Raw genomic sequence first — 15,610 nt, forward strand, 5'->3', positions numbered from 1 at the left:
AACCAATGTTTTTAAATGTTAAAAAGATGAAACCCATACAGTACATGCTCCATTTCACTCTAGGGCCCTTATTACAAATTAACCTAATCCACTGAGTGTGAAACTCTTCATGGCAAACCCTATTGAGGAGTGTCCATAAAAAAAAGTCAGACAGTGGATGAGGTCACAGTGAATTTATGAATCCCGTTTTATGGCGTTGTGAAATTGGTTTCCCCATTACTCATTAACCTGTGAAAGAAGAACCACGATAACCAATCAAAGAAGGTTTCTGCGACACACAGATCCCTTTAAAAGGAGACTGGAGGCCAGTGTTAAGAGGCAGACACCAACAGTGACAACACTTCAGGAGCCACTTCATCAGAAAGGAACAAGGACACCGCTAGACTCCCGAAAAAACAACAACATGAAGACCATCTTTGCCGTCTCTCTCCTGATCGCTGCACTCTTCCTGGCCTCAGACGCTGTCCAAGTCAACGTAAGTGCCTTGCACTCAAACTTTTCGAGTAGCCTACAATCAATGAGGCCTCTTGCATCTGTCATAAATGTTAGATTAGTGGCCTATTAAGCTGCGTGGTCAGTACTAAACCACAGGAACCGCTCTTCTTGCATCCTAATTTTGCCACAAGTTGATTGTGGTCAGAATGCAAATAGCGCACCTCATGGCCTCTTGCCATTCAGAAAGCCACTGCTTGATAACTCCCGCTCAGCTTGCAGCAATGTGTAATGAATGTTGGCTGGTATGACACAGACAGATGGGTATATCCCCTGGCAAGAGAGCCAGCAAATGAACTGCCATCACAGTCAAGCTCATTTTCTATCCCCTCAGGATGGCGGTGACAGCTTCTCTCTCGAATCGGTCAGGGTGCTCCAGGAGTTGGCAGCGCCGCTTGCCGGGAAGACCATGAAGGCAAGCCCCCGTGTGTACAAGACCGGCTACAGCGCTGTCTGCGCTCACCCGACGCTGCCCCAGGAGTTTGTCTCCTTGTGCCAGCAGGAAGGAGCCGCCATGCGACTCGCCAGACTGAGTGAGTAATGGGGAAAGCTATGTGTGTGTGTTGGGGGGGGGGTAGCCAAGGGGTAGCTTGGCTGTATCTATGTAGTGTGACCAGTGAACAAAATAGGCTACAGATGAGATTATATGGCATGTAGAGAATTAAGTGCAGCTAGAATCAGGCGTGAGTTAAAGTACCAAGTGAAAGACATTTACAATGTCCCTACAATGGATAGGGGCTGCAGAATTACATAGTATTCATTCTAAAAATTCAACTCTGTTAAATATATTATTATTATTATTATAGAAATTATTACACATTTATTACATATATGTATAGTATTATTACGTTTTTATTTCAATGACATGCATATTACGAGGCTATAAATGATGGTATAATCATGAAATAGCATTTATAAGGCTGATGTATTCAAAAGATATATTTAGAAGATGTACTACTATAAATGGAGTGTGAGTGTGAGTTAGGCAGGTTTTAGTTATCAGAGGTGTTAGGAGAGAATGTACTCTCAGGAGAGGTGCACGTTGTTAACACGCTTAAATCCATAAATAAATCCATAAGCTCTTAAAGTTCTTCTGTTGAATAACCCCTATATGTGTGTGTGTGTGTGTGTGTGTGGTTCTCTCCAGGTGCTGTGCCAATGGATGTGTGTGAGATATGTGCATTCGTGGCCTGCACTGGCTGCTAATGGAATCCTCTCCCACCCACCGGCTGACCAGGAGAAGCAAGCCCTCGCCATGTACAATCTGGACCTAAAGATCTGCCTCGATATCCCTCCTTCCCTGACGACCACCGCAGCGAAACATCCGCTGCAGACACACTCACTCTCACACTTCTCAATGTGTTATTTACTTATCGACTTCCTCTCTCCTTACTCTCTCATTTGAGTCTCACAAGTCACCAAAGCCAAAGTAAGGGAGCAGTTGCTGAATTCATATTTAAGCGAAGAAACACCGCAGATCCTAAAGTTAGGGCAAAACTGCTTAGAAACTGTTACTCTTTCACGGCAAGTTCAGGACACCACTTTTTGTTTTTGTTTCTTTTGTTTTGTTACAAGCTAATATAGTTTATTTAATTTACAAGTATTTTTCTACAGCGTTGTTTACTGTTTTGTACGTTCATCTCTGCCTTTTGTGTTTAATAAACTGCTTTTCAAGTAATATGTGCCAATTGTGCATTATCAAAAAGCATTAACAACTAAAATGCATGATTCATATCTACATTTATATATCTCATAATAACTGCAGCAACAATGGGGCCTAATATACAGTATCTCTAATCCAATATTTGATTTAAACTGACGTGAACAACCCTTCTTGACATTTACAAGCCTCTCCTGTTGTAAATCAGAAGAGAGTGTGTGCGTAAGTACCTTGCATGTTTGACTTTCTAATCAGAAATGTCAATGGGTTCAGTAGCCACCCTAGCCAGTGCTTCCAGTGCTACAGGACATTAATTCTCCACACCAACGAGTTCAGCTCATCTGGTTTGGTAGACAGAAGACATTCTTAACCAGTGATAGCATTTATCAACATCACAGCCATCTCCGTTTCCTGAGAGCTAGGGTGATATGCAGTAGGGTGGGGGCAGCCGTGGCCTACTGGTTAGCGCTTCGGACATGTAACCGGAGGGTTGCCAGTTCAAACCCCGACCAGTAGGCACGGCTGAAGTGCCCTTGAGCAAGGCACCTAACCCCTCACTGCTTCCCGAGCGCTGCTGTTGTTGCAGGCAGCTCACTGCTCTGGGATTAGTGTGTGCTTCACCTCACTGTGTGCTGAGTGTGTTTCACTAATTCACGGATTGGGATAAATGCAGAGACCAAATTTCCTTCATGGGATCAAAAGAGTATACTTATACTTATACTGATTCTGTGCCTCTCCTCTCTTCTGCCAGACTGGGACCTTGATTTCCAAAGGAAATGCCAAATTTACTTTCATCAGAGAACATAACTTTGGACCACTCAGCAGCAGTCCAGTCCTTTTTGTCTTTAGACCAGACGAGACACTTCTGACGCTGTCTCTTGTTCAAGAGCTGAAACCCATGCCTTGCATATGTCTGTGCATGGTGGTTCTTGAAGCACTGACTCCAGCTGCAGTCCACTCTTTGTGAATCTCCCCCACATTTTTGAATGGGTTTTGTTTCACAATCCTCTCCAGGGTGCGGTTTACCCATATTGCTTGTACACTTTTTTCTACCACATCTTTTCCTTCCCTTTGCCTCTCTATTAATCTGCTTGGACACAGAGCTCTGTGGGGACGAGACCGCCTATGCCGAGTCCGAGTCAAGACCGAGTCTTTGAAGGGTCGAGACCGAGTCCGTTGGTTTTCAAATGCAGTCGAGTCCAAGTCAAGACCGAAGTCTTTAAGTATGGACGAGCCAAGACCAAGACCATAAAACATGTCAGTTTTCATATTCATGATTTAATATCACCCCAGTTAGGCCTACAGACTAAGCTATTGGGAATTGTTTAGAGGAGCCGTCTTAACGTCTTAATATGGACTATGCTGACCTACTGACACTCAACGGCAGCAGAGCCATAGAGATAAATATAGGGGTGATGGTAGAAAAAAGTCCTGAGCCTGAACTTTTTTCCCTGGGGGGTAAGAGGGCCAAGATATATGCCCTGATATATGCCCTGATCAACATAATTGTCAAGCGGCATCCAGGGGTGTGTTCCCCTGGGAGAAGATTTTGATAAATAGTACCTTAGATGATAGATTCTGGTGACTTTTGTGGATATAAATAGACATCATTCAGACATGAGATGAACAAAACCAATACAAGCCTATATTACAGTAGCATCTTTGTGTAGAGCACCAGAGTTCCTGGGACCCTGGGCCTGGTAGGACTGTTCATTAATCCGTCCCTGCTTTTAACTAGTCACTGACGTACCTGCATACTTACAGTATTGCTTGTATAGCATACTGAGACCACAGATACTACAGCCATACCAAGAAAGGTCAGTGGGTGGCAATTATAATACTCAAAAGTAAATTAGAATTGATTAGTAGCCTAACCATTGACTAAAGGGCATGAACAAGAAGACATTCATTTTTCTGCAAAATATGCACCATTTATTTTAAACATGTTATTCTTAAGTTTGTCGGACAGATTTCTTTGAAATTCTGATGAGATGCCATGTGTAATAAGATGGCCCGCATGCCTCGAGACCGACAGATGCGTAAGGGCGAGTTTATCCTCCGCTAATTTCTGACACAAAGTGACGAGTGGATGAGCGATTGTAAACGACAGATCAGAGCTAGTGAGTGGGGATGGAGTTTGCTAAATATTTTAGAAAGGAAACTGATAAGTCATACAAGTGTATTATTCCTACAAACAACTAGATACAATGTAGCCCATGTGGTGACACTGTTTCAGTGACTAAAGATTCATTTTGGAATCTAAAAAGACACATTTTGCAGAAACATGAGAGTGTGCTAAGGAGAGCAAAGAAAAACGTGAGTATTTTGCATATGCTTCATATGAAGTAGAAGGATGAAAGTAAAACTTAGATGCTAAGCCTATATTCTTTAGGGAATTAATCCCACTGATCCCTTTAGTTGTATATGCTTATGTGTATTGACGTTGCCAAGCTTGTTCATTGATGTACTATCGGTGTTTGTTTAAGGTGACCATTCAGCTTGTATTTTATGGAGCGAGCGTGGAGCAATTTCACTGGAGTAGGCCTAGAATGATTTTTAAGTGAAGCGGGGAGCGAAATTGATTGGAGCGACCTGACGCAAATTTGAGCGCAGGAGCGGCCGAGTAAACAGCCACCTATGTGAGGTGTGTTGAATTGGTCGACAGCTGCTTAATGACTAGGGCCTAACGGCTCCTATACACAGCTGCGTTCCGTCAACACATGCCAGTGGGTGTTCCCGACGGTAGCTATGCAAATGACTTGAAGTAAAACCGTAATGTGATTGGTTGCTGCCGTCCGTAGATTGGCTTGATTGGTTGGTGCCCTCTGTCGGTGCAGCAACAGCTGAACTTCTCAACGCGAGCCGCGAACGTAAGCCCATGTGAAGTGAATGGGATGCGTCTCCAGCAACGCGATGCACGCAGCTGTGTGTAGGAACTGTAACGGCCTCTACACACAGCTGCGTGCGTTGCAGTGCTGGAGACGCATCCCATTCACTTTACATGGGCTTACGTCATCGGTTGCCGAACTGAATTGTGGGTCCGTTGCGTCACGTTTCTGCCGTCGCTCGCATTAAGAAGTTCAGCTGTTGCTGCACCGACAGACGGCACCGGCCAATCAAGCCAATCGACGGACGGCACCAACCAATCAAACTACGGTTATACTTCAAGTCATAGACCTCTGAAGTTTGCCTACAAAAAAGCTGCTATCTTTGACATCCGGTATCTGGCGATTTTTCCTATGGGAAAATAACATGGGGATTTTGAATTATCGCACCTGTTAAACTCTCGCGGGGATGAAAAAGTCTGAAATGCAGACGTTTTCCTGAACACACTTTTGTCCTCTGCCTTCGAGTGGATACTTTGATCTCCAGTACGTGAAGGCGGCACACTTAGATTTTTGCTACCCCAGAGCTAACTTGCAATGCAACTTGCCATAGGTAGTTAGCTTCAATTAACAACCGGATCTCCTTATATGGACAAAGATGGCCGTTTTGGGTCTTTTTTGTAGGCGAACTTCAGAGGTCTATTTGCATAGCTACCGTCGGGAACACCCACTGGCATGCGTTGATAGAACACAACTGTGTGTAGAAGCCGTAACTCATGCCGTGGCAGCACTTTTTTCCCTCTAGTTCCATATATTAATTTCCTTGCGCAATTGCAGAAACACGCTCCTGGTTGCCAACGTTTTTGACACCAGCTTCCAAAGGGCTTTTCGTCTCACCGCCGCTATCCAAGACAAGCACCATATATTCTTTATACCTTTATCGACAAGTCTGGTGTCTTCCCCTGGCTTCATAAGTTGCACTTTATGACTTTGGCTATGTTTACGCGTTGCCAGTGTGGAAAAAACATTCGTAGTGTATGGGAAACACAAAAGAAATTTCCATGCGAGATCACACAAACGCGAACCTGATTTTTCCCCCGCAGACATGTCGGTATGCCGGAGCGCTATCAGGCCTGTGAATAAACGGCTCTGACGGCAGTATCTTTGCACCATGGGATGTCGTTTTCAAATAATGCCCGTCAACGTTGTTTTTATGTGTTGTGTGGTTTTTTTATGTGAACATAAAAAAATGCGTTGGTCTTGAGGACTCTGTCTGAAATTATGAGTCCTTCTCCTCCTACTGTGGTCCGAGACCGAGTCTTTGAAGGCACAAGTCTGAGACGAGTCTGAGAAAGCAGAAATCGGTCTCGAGTCCGAGACCGACCTCAAGTACTACATCACTACTGTGAACAGCCAGCCTCTTTAGCATTAACTTTTTGTGTCTTGCCCTCCTTGTGCAAGGTGTCAATGGTCGTCTTTTGGACAACTGTCAAGACAGCCGTTTCACCCATGATTGTGTAGCCTACAGAACTAGATTAAGAGACCATTTAAAGGCCTTTGCAGGTGTTTTGAGTTAATTAGCTGAATAGAGTGTGGCACCAGGTGTCTTCAATATTGAACCTTTTCACAATATTCTAATTTTCTGAGATACTGAATTTGGGGTTTTCATTAGTTGTCAGTTATAATCATCAAAACACCTGCAATCAATCAACAACAATCATCAAAATCATTAAAAGAAATAAACACTTGAAATAAATCAGTCTGTGTGGAATGAATGTATACATTATACAAGTTTCACTTTTTGAATGGATTTGCTCAAATGTGGCAACCCTATACAGGTGAGGGGCAGAGGCACATGTATGTGGAACAGAGACACATGGCAAAACAAACAAAGGAACACATGGCACACGACACAGGAAGTAACAAAGACAACAGGAAACACAAAGGAATACAAAATCAAAAGGTACACAGGGAAAACCCTTACAACTATAGCCTATTTACTCATCCACATCAAGGAAACACAATCCCCTTGTCACAAAAGTTTCTATCCATGTAGATACTGCAGTTGTATCCATCAATCAATCAATCAATCCCAGTATAATGCTCCATCCCTACCCACCCATGACTTCATCTGCTTTACACCCATTGCCAGCAGTCAGTTTCAATTTGGCTACATCTAGACTACATCTACAAAATGACTACATCTTTGTTGCAATTTGGCCATAATCTACAGTATTTGCCATTAGCCTGAGGTCTCCTATCTCCATTAGATTAGATTAGATTAGATAGATTAGATTCAACTTTATTGTCATTGTGCAGAGTACAAGTACAGAGACAACAAAATGCAGTTTGCATTTAACCAGAAGTGCAAAAAAGCAGAAAAGTGCAATGTGATATACGCCGTATAGACAGGTGGTGCAGTATAAACAGTATAAGACATATAGTGTAAACAGTGTAAACAGTAGTATACAGTAGTATGGTTTACAGTAATGTACATTAAATATAAATATAAATATGTGCAATGTATTAGTATAGATATGGATATACAATGAGAACAGATAAACATGTACATATATGTACAGTGTAGTAGCAGTAACATTATAAGAGTAGTAAAAATAATATAGATATATGCAGTGTATTAACAGTAATATCATAAAAAGAGAATAAATATGGATATTTAGTATGAACAAATATGACAATATTTGACAAATATGTACAATATGATATGTGCATAATCCAGTAGCAGTAGTTGTAAGTGTACGGCTGATAAGCATAATAATTGTGCATTTTATGACCAAAGCATGAAAGTTTCCACATAATCTACACACTCTAAGGTTTGATTTTAGACGTGGAGTCATTTTGTATCTGGCCTCTGGGGGTCAATGACATTATCATTACATTTTCCCCCATTTCCTCTATTACAATAATGTACATGTTCACATTCACAAATATGCCGTTTTATTACTAGAATTTAATAGAAATGCTTATTTTGGCCTCAGCTGTTGCCCTGATACCATATTCTTGAAACATTTTCAGATATAATACCATTATGAAAAACCCTAATGATCGCTGAGGCAACCATTACACCAACAATTGCACTAATGGACAGGGTGAAGGGAATGTTTTTTTTTGTTTTGTGAGGGCCACCAAGTACCATCATTGTACAATGTCCAAGTCTAAGTTCCAGGTTAAAGGAATATAAAAAAGAAGCCATTTTTAGCTCATGTTTTATGTAGTTGTGAAATGTTCCTCCTTTTGTTGTCTTTATCATTACACAACTTTTCCAGTCTTTTCTTGCCCCTGTCCCAACTTTTTTGAGACGTGTTGCTGGCATTAAATTCAAAATGTGCTAATATACGTATATACGTATACGTTTACAATCTCTAGAAACACTAGACAAAATGTCATGCTTTAGTCATAAAATATGAGGCGCCCCTAGGCCATATGTCAAGAATATGCACTAACACATGAACTACTTTTTCTTGCATATGTACATGAAATGCTTGCGCACACACCATTTTTTCTATGTTTTCTTCCACATGCTAATGAAATGCCTCATAACAAAATGCACAATACCTTTAATGTATGAAGAAGCCAAACCTTGATCATATGGATTTAAAAAATTCTAGGCCCATATTAAAACTGCCCTTTCTCTCAAAGATATCAAACTTAGAAAAACTTATTCTGTCACAGGTCTCTTCCTATTTAAAGACCTCTAATATCCTTGACAAGTTCCAATCTGGCTTTAGACCACTTAGTACGGCGCCTACCGGTCCATAATGATATACTGCTCTCTGTTGACTCTCTTGTGCACTCCTGGTCCTTCTAGATCTTAGTACTGCTTTTGGCACCATTGACCACGGGATCCTTTAAAACACCTGGAAGTTGAAGTTGGTCTGCAAGGCACTGTATTAAATTTGTTCAGATCTTGTCTAACTGATAGATTTTTTCAATGCATTTAGGTAATGCTTCCTCATCATCTGTTCCTATCAAGTGTGGTGTCTCCCAGGGTTCTATTTTAGGGCCTCTATTATTTTCTTTATACTTCCCCTGGGCTCCATTTTTAATCAATACACATGACATTAAGAATTTGATGGCTAACATTTTTTTACAGCTAAATGACAACTAAACAGAAGTGATGATTTTTGGATTGCCAAGCACTGTCAACACTGTAAGCAAGGCCCTCTGTCTGTTAATCATCACAGTGTTGTTAACAACCTAGGTGTTTTCCTAGACTCCTCTTTGACTCTTTGAAGCTTTTTCCAGCTGAAAATGATAGCATAGCTTAAGGCCTCTATCTTGGCGATCTAAAACTCAGCGCAAAGCGTATTGTTATCGCAACGCAAAGTGTATTCCTATCTTACACTCTATCTTACACACTCTTGCAATTAACAACCTAAGGTGTGGTCTGGCGCATTATCTAAAAATCGCTATCTTACACTAAAAAGCATTATGCCACTGACCTAGAAAAACCTGGTCTATAGTGAAAGGCGCATATGGAGCACAGCTAAAGACGCACCGTCACAAGACGTTAGCAGCAACTCCTCTGCAGTATAAATGTCCTTATGTTTTTTATTCAGTCATTTGCCGCTGACTATCAAAATACTGACGCACTGTTTGTTGTGCTGCTTGCTATTAAAGGGAATGACAGATGTCATGTTCATTGGTTTAAAGGTGTGTATTATGATCATGTTCATTGGTTTGGGTTATGTTGTAACCCTGGTTCTCTGAGTGAAGAGACCATCTCTCCACTCTGTTACAATTTCCATACTGTATGTACGGGTCAAGGATCGTGGATAGGCTTTAAGACACACCGGCTCGCCCAGACACACCCAACCCGAACCTATAAAACACCTGTGTTGGCATTTTGGCAAGGGCTCCTGCCGTAGGGCAAGAAGAGCGCCTCTCAGCTCCAGGACATTAATGTGCTGGGATGGCCAAGGGTCCGTCCAGAGACCATTGATGCCCTGACCTTCAAGCCTACTGGGGATAAAAACGACCTGGCGACAAATCACTGGTCCCTGCATGGCACTCCACCTGCGGGACACAGTCACTTTGGCCTGGGAGGGCCCTTGGTGGCACAGGTCTAGGCTCAACAGGCACCTCTGGACCGGGCGCATGTGAAGGGCAAGGGGGACTACCTGCACAATTGCTGCGTCTCCACTCCACCTGGGCATGCAACGTGATGCAACTGTGACATGCAGCGAAAGACTGCTGTCTCTACAGTGAGAGAGTGACAGTTGCCCTCCTTGAGTCCAGGACCATACCCAGGAAGGCGGCCATGGTAAATGCAGGGACTCTCGTCACACAGGGTCTGTACCTGAACTGTAGGTGATACCCATGGGTCGTAACAGTGGAGATCAAACAATCAGTGATTACACACCAACACAGGTGTTTTATAGGTTCGTGTCCGGGCGAGCCGGTGTGTCTTAAAGCCTATCCATGGTCCTTAACAGGTGGGGGGTCATTCCCCGTACAAATGGAATATGTAACGGAGTGGAGAGATGGTCTCGAGACGATAGAGAACGCTTGATAACAAAACCACCCCCAATGTGGACTGGACAAACCCTTAAGCTATTCGCCAGTGACTATGTGTTTTAGATCGCTGAGATAGGGCTCTAAGTCTTTTCTCTCTTTCAGTGATTTAGAAATTCGCATCCATGCCTTTATTTTCTTCAATGCTTGATTACTTTACTGCAACTCACTATATGTAGGTTTAACTAAATCCTCCCTGAACAGACTCCAGCTGGTCCAATGCAGAGACCAAATTTCCCTTACGGGATCAAAAGAGTATATATACTTATACTTATACTTATATTTATATAACTGCACTGGCTTCCTGTGAAACAGAATTAATTCTAAAGTTTTGCTTTTTGTCTACAAAGCTTTAGAGGTTGTATCAGTGATGGCGGTGTAACATCACTTCTGTTGACGTTCAAACAAAACAGAGAGCTAGCTCACTACTCCCCCTGTGCAATTGAAACTCTCCTGAACGTGCATCTCGTCGGTTATTGGTTGGAACACTTTATTTTGCCTTTGAGTGGTTGGCAACACTTGTTAGCAATTGTTTTTGTGTGCAGATCTCAGAGCCTAGGCTGCCTACAGAGACACATTTTTTTGACTGCCTTCTTATGGGGCGGGCAGCTAGTGGATCGTTAGGAAAGATTAGATGAATGTGATCATTTATGTTTGGGCCTTTTTTGGGCCTGCAATTGCTGATACAACCTTTAAATGGCTTAACTCCTCAATAACTTCTCAAGATCTTTTAAGTACTTACTGTCCTCCTAGACCTCTTCGATCATCTTCACTGTCTTTGTGTTCCTTCTGCTTTTCTTAAATCTAAAGGTGACAGAGTTTCTCTGTCTATGCTCCCAAGCTCTTGAAATAACCTTTCTGATGATGTTGAATCCTACCCCACTATCAGTAGCTTTAAAGGAATTATCCGGAGTAAAATGCACTTTAGATCGATTTACGGATGATTGGGAGTACATACGTTGAGTTGACATCCAAATCATGTCATTCGGATGTGTTTTGAGAAAGTTAGATGTTACCGTTTGTAGTCAAAGCTTGTTAGTGTGGAAGTGAGAAGGGCATATTATTTCGCCGCTACAAAATGCTATTTTTATACCTCTTCTACAGTTCCAAACAACATTGCACTTACGTGGTAGTGAGTAGAGGGTCCCTAAAGCCAAACCGAAGTATCCCGAGGTCTTTATGTGGTCGGATAGACAGTCCAGAATGAATTTCATCAACCCAGTACCTTTCCGGAAATGTTGCCATCTCGATTGCCAAGTGTGCTCTGGAAATTCACAATTTCGTCGCAGTTTAAAAAAAATAAATAAAACATAGTCCAGTCCATACAACTTCATTTCAATTTCAAAAGAAATACTGGACTATGTTTTTTTTTTTGTTTTTTTTTAAACGGCGACGAAATTGTGAATTTCCAGAGCACACTTGGCAATCGAGATGGCAACATTTCCGGAAAGGTACTGGCTTAAAGTCTAACAATCTCAAAACACATCCAAATGACATGATTTGGATGTCAACTCAACGTATGTACTCCCAATCATCCGTAAATCGATCTAAAGTGCATTTTACTCCGGATAATTCCTTTAAATCCATCCTAAAGACCTACTTCTTCTCTCTAGTTTTTAACACTACCTGACCCCTTCACCACCTTGATATATGAGTTTATCTGCTCCACTAAAGCCTTTAGGAAGTTAAGTAGTGCTGTAGAGGTCTTTCTGCACTGGCATACATCAGCAAGCCAGAGATAGAAAAACAGGGAGCTTTTAAAATGTCATAAACAATGTAAAATCATGGAGTGGCACTCTAAATCATATAGACCATTCAAAAACGTTGTACATTGGTGTTGTATACAGTCAGGCAGTGTATCACTTCTCTGTGTTCAAGGACCACAGTCTGGCATTTTATGTGTTCCCTTTGGATGCCCTTTGGATGCACTGTATATCAAAGCAATAATGCCATATCAGCTTTGCTGTCATCCATATCAATAGAGATTTAAACTATCCACTTGTGGGATTCAGAGTTGTGCAAAGCTGTAAACACAAGGCAAAAGGCAACTTTTGTGTGCTAACCACCTCATCAGAGGCATCTGAGGCCCTAAAATATTCTTGAATATATGACAGACTTGGAGTTATGTTTGAAGTAATGAAAGAATTGTCAAATGATATATAAATGATATTTCATATATTTATCAGAGTGTATCTGATTGTCTGAAAGGATCAGTAACACTACTCGGTGGAGCTGTTACCTCCCTTTTAAGTCCCTATGCATGTGTTATGCAAAACCCATAAAGAAACGGGTATAAACGTGTATAAACATAATCTTTTGTCATTTTTCAACTTTGAAGCCAATTTGATGTAATTTGTCACTTAAAAAAAATTGTTGACATTAGATTATGTTACAGACATCTCTGCATTGTTAGCATTTTAAGTGCCACTAAAAGCTCAGTGTGTATAAGATTGTCCTAAAGGCAGGGGAACTGTAAGGTGGAAGACAGTTAGAACAGAGCTCTAGACATCCAGGGGGACCATTGAAATCCCATAACTGCTTGTGCATTAAACAGAATTATCCATGTTTTATAATGTTGTTGTGTCCCTCCAGTGTGTCCAGTGTTTTTGTTTACTGCTAAAAATGTAAACAGTGCCTGCCTCAGAGAGGTCACATTCAAACTATCTCAAGTTGTTTGTGCTTTTTCTCAGTTATCCATCTCATTTTGTTGTGGAGTCACATTGGCCTAACCTCAAACTCTTTGGTGGTAATGTTTATTTATGTCCTACTTCCCATGTTCCTGTATGCTTTAAGGACACTGGGAAACTGAGGACAGGCAGTTACCCACACTTTACACACACCAGGGGATAGCCATGCACAGGAGCAGAAAGGCAGAAAGTTATGTCTTCAACATATATATATATATATATATATATATATATATATATATTTTATTTTTTGCTTCTTTGTTTTGTTTTCTTACCAACTGGTCGGTGTAAAAGAGGAGAGAGTTATTTCCTGCATTTTACGCACACACTAAAATTGAAGAAAGGATGAGGTATGTATTTGTTTATTGTCCATTGAAAGTGTCATTACAGTAACAGCCCACACAGCCTGCCATATCCAGTCACCAACTGATGGCAACTTGTTTCCAGGGCATGTGGTCTCTTCATAGCAAAGCAAAAAGCACAGCATGACTAAACTTTCAGCAACCGTTGTTCACACTGAAGAGAAAACACAGTACAAATGCTGTGTTCAACGTGGAGTAGGCTAGTCACCTGCATGTGTAGCAGGATAGGTCTCCGCCCCTTTATCGTCTTTATTGCTGACTTAGCTGAAGACCATCTTGCTAATTACCAGGTGGCACCTGCCACCTTATATCTAGGCAGCTGACTGCATGTCTCCCAATTCTCCACCTGTTGCGGAGAACCTACTTTGTGGTAGTGGTGTGGGAGCAGCAGGCTGTTTGGGCTGGTGCTGTCCTGTTGGGTGTTTGAGGAACAATCCTGAGGTACTGTAAGAGATTATTGAAATCTGCATGATGTGACTTCAGCACATTATTTGCGCTACATCTACTCTCCCTCTTTTGCGTTGTAGTACGGTTGTCTCGTGGGTCAGCGGTGAGTCATTTGCTCGGATTCGAGCTTCTGCTTAAGGCAGCCTCGTATCCAATTCAGGTAGGCTACCTCATGGGCGGATTATGAACTTTCGGGCCCCTGGGCCTGGATTCCATACAAGGCTTTGGCTTCAAGGCCCCCTGACTCCTTGGGCCCCTGGGCCTGGGCCCGGTAGGCCCGTGCAGTAATCCATCCCTGGGCAACCACACCCCGAGTGTTTGTTAATGTTTTGTTTGTGCCCCATTGTCTGCTAGCGTCCCTAATTCCCTGCTCATTTGTCAGTGTAGAACTGTGGCCGTGCCCCTCCTCCACATGCAGGGGACAACGGTACTTCAGCGAACCCGGAACTGGTGGTTGACCATCTTCAAGCTTGCTGCTCCCACGCCACCTGATGCGGTCGCCCTGTCTTCTACTGCTGCTTATGTTTTCTGTTTGTACCGTGTTTGTCCTCGTTTGTCCTTAAAGCTGACCAGGTGTTGCTCTCATGCAGCCTGACCTCCAGGAGCTGTTGGGCTAACGTGGGTGGCAAGCTGATTCCCAGGTGGTGGTTTCCCTTCACTGTCCTTTGTAATTGCTGTGCATCAAGTGTGTGCCGTGTTCACCTGCTGTGCCTGGATCCTACCCCTTGTTAGCCTCTTGCTAGCCCTGGTGAGCCCACTGTCCTGTTCCCGGCCTATTGGACCTTGTGCGATATCTGTGTGCAACCTGCTTGTATGTGGGTATATCTTGTATATGATTAGTCTCTTGTGGTTGTATTCCTGTTTGTGTTGTCTCTGTGCAGTCCATAATGGACCTGTTATTGTTGTGGCAATAAATTGTCATTTTATTTTTACAGAACCATGTCTCTAGTCTCAGTGTTGCGAACCTGTGTGCCCAAAGGGGTCTAAACTGACCAACAAGGTTTCTAAATTAGTTCCTGGGAGGGCCTAACCCTCGCAGGTGGCGTAGTCGACTAGCTCCATTCGAACATCTACCTCCGCCCTGCTACACATGGATTGGACCAGCTTTCCTGGTCCAGAGCTCTTTCAGACTCTCTGTGGTCATAAAGCACAGGTACTATAACCTGTGTCTGTATGAGTAATAACTCATGAGTAAAACTACTGCATAATAATAACTATAATGATAATAAAACTGTACTCAGTTTAAAACTTCTTTTTAGTATGTATGTAGATTATATAATGTTTGGCTAAACAGTTGGTTCTATGAATTTGTGGACACAAGCGTCAGATGACCCATGATGTCTTATCGAGCCAGATAACAGGCTATTAAAAAAGACAGATTTATTGGATACTTTAAAATTATTCCTTAGACGTGACATGTTAATCACACACCTGTGCTTCGATTCGCCGGTGATGGCGGTTTGTCAAAACAAAAGGATCTTGTTAAATAACTCCCAGATCCTCTTTTGTTATCTGCAATCTCTCAGGTGCCTCCAGAGCTTGGGACCAGCAGCCTCCAAAAGGATAATAGGTAACTTAGTAAGCTGCCCCCACCACCTTTAT

General features: G+C 42.3%; 1 protein-coding gene across 1 annotated transcript; it reads left to right on the plus strand.

Annotated features, from left to right (window-relative positions):
- Positions 1-311: 311 nt before the first annotated feature.
- On the plus strand, positions 312-2,170 carry si:ch211-220m17.5 (guanylin family protein). The gene is made up of 3 exons (XM_048255334.1): positions 312-475; positions 827-1,025; positions 1,640-2,170. Exons 1-3 carry the CDS (start codon positions 404-406, stop codon positions 1,696-1,698), a joined length of 330 nt encoding a protein of 109 aa, XP_048111291.1. The 5' UTR covers positions 312-403; the 3' UTR covers positions 1,699-2,170.
- Positions 2,171-15,610: the final 13,440 nt, after the last annotated feature.

The sequence above is a fragment of the Alosa alosa genome, chromosome 10, assembly GCF_017589495.1.
Source record: "Alosa alosa isolate M-15738 ecotype Scorff River chromosome 10, AALO_Geno_1.1, whole genome shotgun sequence".
Classification (NCBI taxonomy): Eukaryota; Metazoa; Chordata; class Actinopteri; order Clupeiformes; family Clupeidae; genus Alosa; species Alosa alosa.

What these genes read in the sequence shown, in the direction of transcription:
- si:ch211-220m17.5 (XM_048255334.1), top strand. Translation starts at nt 404, where the DNA reads ATGAAGACCATCTTTGCCGTCTCTCTCCTGATCGCTGCACTCTTCCTG. An exon ending in CAGACGCTGTCCAAGTCAAC is followed by an intron (nt 476 to 826) that starts GTAAGTGCCTTG and finishes CTATCCCCTCAG; the next exon opens with GATGGCGGTGACAGCTTCTC. An exon ending in CATGCGACTCGCCAGACTGA is followed by an intron (nt 1,026 to 1,639) that starts GTGAGTAATGGG and finishes GGTTCTCTCCAG; the next exon opens with GTGCTGTGCCAATGGATGTG.